Source organism: Zea mays, chromosome 10 (genome assembly GCF_902167145.1).
Source record: "Zea mays cultivar B73 chromosome 10, Zm-B73-REFERENCE-NAM-5.0, whole genome shotgun sequence".
Taxonomy (NCBI): domain Eukaryota; kingdom Viridiplantae; phylum Streptophyta; class Magnoliopsida; order Poales; family Poaceae; genus Zea; species Zea mays.
Window position 1 is genome coordinate 39,915,445 of NC_050105.1, and position 2,784 is coordinate 39,918,228.

The 2,784-nt window shown below is 55.7% G+C and overlaps 1 protein-coding gene across 1 annotated transcript; it reads left to right on the forward strand.

Moving 5' to 3' along the window:
- Nucleotides 1-710: 710 nt before the first annotated feature.
- On the forward strand, nucleotides 711-1,568 carry LOC103641033 (uncharacterized). The gene is made up of 2 exons (XM_008664449.4): nucleotides 711-830; nucleotides 1,032-1,568. The coding sequence occupies exons 1-2, from the start codon at nucleotides 813-815 to the stop codon at nucleotides 1,551-1,553; spliced, it is 540 nt and encodes a 179-aa protein (XP_008662671.1). The 5' UTR covers nucleotides 711-812; the 3' UTR covers nucleotides 1,554-1,568.
- The last annotated feature ends 1,216 nt before the right edge of the window (nucleotides 1,569-2,784 follow it).

Consider the following 2,784-nt stretch of genomic DNA (forward strand, 5'->3'; position numbering starts at 1 on the left):
CTCCTTTACATCCACACCCCCCCCCCCCCAACCAACTGTAACACACTATGATCACCTCGTAATTACTGTAAGTATGTTTTTAAATATACGGCGAACACATTAGCTTATTCTAAATGGCAATTTCAGAAACGGAGATTATTACGAATCTAGAATATATTATTGTCCAGGTTTCTCTGTCCTTTATCGGTAGTACGAGGGTGGAGAATTAAATATTCGTTTCTGCCGCCTCCGGGTTACGCTTTGTTTTTCTTGTTCTCGGCGATATGCACATGGCACCAGGTGCTCTCCTCTTCTATGCAGCTACACCATAGGTCTGGGGATAGGCCATTCTCCACTGTGTGTATATTATAGATGTCCAAACGGGCGGCACGGCCCGGCCCAGCCCGAGCCTGTTTGAGCCCGGCCCGTTTGAGCCCGGCCCGTTTGAGCCCGACCTGTTAACCGGGCCGGGCCGTGCCGCCCGACGGGCTGACCCTTCTGCCCGAGCACGGCACTACACAAGCCCATCCGTGCCGGGCCGGCCCGGAAAGCCCGGCCCACAAAGGAGCCCGGCCCAGCCCGAGCACGCCAAGAAACACAGTAACAAATTCACACATTTCACATTCAAACAAGCACATAAATTCACAGTTTACAGTGGCGCGTTCTAATAAGGCATGCCCATTGATATATGTCTGCCTGCTGTCTTGTTGATGGTACTTGTTTGAAGCTCTCATTTATTCACCTGCGTATTTTTACAGTCCGGTGGAGGTACACTTCCAATTACAGCAAGGACACTGGAAACCATAATTCGTCTATCGACAGCTCATGCCAAGATGAAACTGAGGCATGAGGTATTATGTTTATTCCACTAGCAACCTACCCACATCAATAATTTTCTGGATGAGCCACAATATGTTTGCTCATGATTTTTCTTAAAGTTGACCAAGAAATGAAGCAATTTCTCTGTTTTACAAGCACTTTATTTTTTGGAAGGATAACTGAGCCGTTTGTCCTCGAGAAGATCTCATTATGGCGTCAATGTCTTGTTGCAGGTTCTGAAATCCGATGTTGAGGCTGCATTGCAAGTTCTAAATTTTGCAATATACCACAAGGAATTGACTGAGATGGAAGAGAGAGAACAGAGAGAAATGGAGATGAAACAGCAAGCTGCCCTCCCACCTGCCATGGAGAAGTTTGACGTCACACCATCGCCGGCACCGGCGGCAGGGCAGCCACGAGCGCTGCCGCTCACGTTCTACGACCTCGTTTTCTTGGCCATCCCGCCCGTACAACGCCTGTTCTTCTACGACAGGGCCGACCTGCTCGACGTCTCCGACTTCACGCTGGGCGAGCTGCCACGATTCAGGGACTCCCTCGCCGCCGCGCTACACCACTTCTACCCGTTGGCGGGGAAGCTAACGTGCGAGCTGGTCGACGAGGAGGCCGCCGCGCCGCCGAAGGGACCGAGGGACCAGGGAGCGCCGGGAGGAGGAGGAGGGATCGAGGGAGCATGGAGCGCCGGGTGGATGGAGCAGCCGAGCAGGGAGCCAGCCAGCCAGGGACCACCGGGATGAGGCAGCAGCCGAGCAGGGAGCACCGGGAGGAGGGAGCAGCCGAGTGCCGCGCCCGACACCGAGTCGCCGACGCCGCGAGACAGAGAGCCGCGGCCGCCGCACGGAGACGCAGGTGGGAGGGAGGAGAGTGCGTTAGGGTTAGGGTTGCCGGTCGCGCTCGCACAAGCCGTGTGACTTATACGGGATTTGCGGCCTACGGTAGCAGCGCGCCTGCGCTTAGTTGGGCTGGGCCGTCCGCGTGCATAGCGTTAGCGTAAGTAGCCCAGGTCCCAGGTGCATTTGTTGAACGGGCCGGTTTAAAAGCCCGGCTGATAACGGGCCGTGCTCGGGCTAGCCCAACGGGCTCAAATTCCTGTCGAGCCCGGCACGCTATCCGGGCCGGGCTAAGCCCGGGCCCGCTTCCTTCCGTGCCGGGCCGGGCTCGTGTCGTGCTAAAAAATCGTGCTTTGTGCCGGGCTAACGGGCCACGTGCTTTTTGGACATCTATACGTGGAGCCCTCCTCAAGCACAAGGCTGGTGGCATGAGGAAGAATCACGACGGTCGACGGTTCCATGTCCATGACGACACCGTCGTCGCCATCTGCATGGAGATGGTCCTCCGTGCTCTTCACGCTTTTCCTCAAAGCCGTGTTGGCAAGGAGAAAGAGGAAGAGCTAAACAAACTCATGGAGGCCTTGCACGTCGCAGACCTTCCCAATCGGGTGATGACCTTCTGCTACAGCGAGCTGACCACGGAAGAGAAGAGCTGCCTGCAGTACCTGGCTGCCTTCCGACTCGAAACAAGCATCAGCAGGACAAGCTTGGTCCGGCGCATTGCAGCGGAACGGCTCGTGAAAGAGGACAAGGAGCACCAGCTAAGCATGGAGCAGAGTGCCGAGAGATGCTTCGAGGAGCTTCTCTTTCGGGGATTCATCTCCGCTGATGCCACCGGCGCCGCCGGCAAAGTCAAGTGCTGCCGGTTCAGGAGTGAATCGGTCAAGCAATTCATCGTGGACATGTGCAAGGCCGAGAACTTTGTGGGTGGCGGCTTGCCGGTTCACCTTCGAATCCAGAATGACATTCGTTCTGCGGCGTTGGAAGGCAAGCAGCAGCACGATGATCCCGTCAACAAGATGCTACGAGAGCTGGACTTGCTCCCAAAAAGCTATCGTCTCAACGTCATGGATCTGGGAGGCTCCATGGGAATACTGAAGAAGAGCCACCTGGCAAACATCTGCAAGTTACGGACACT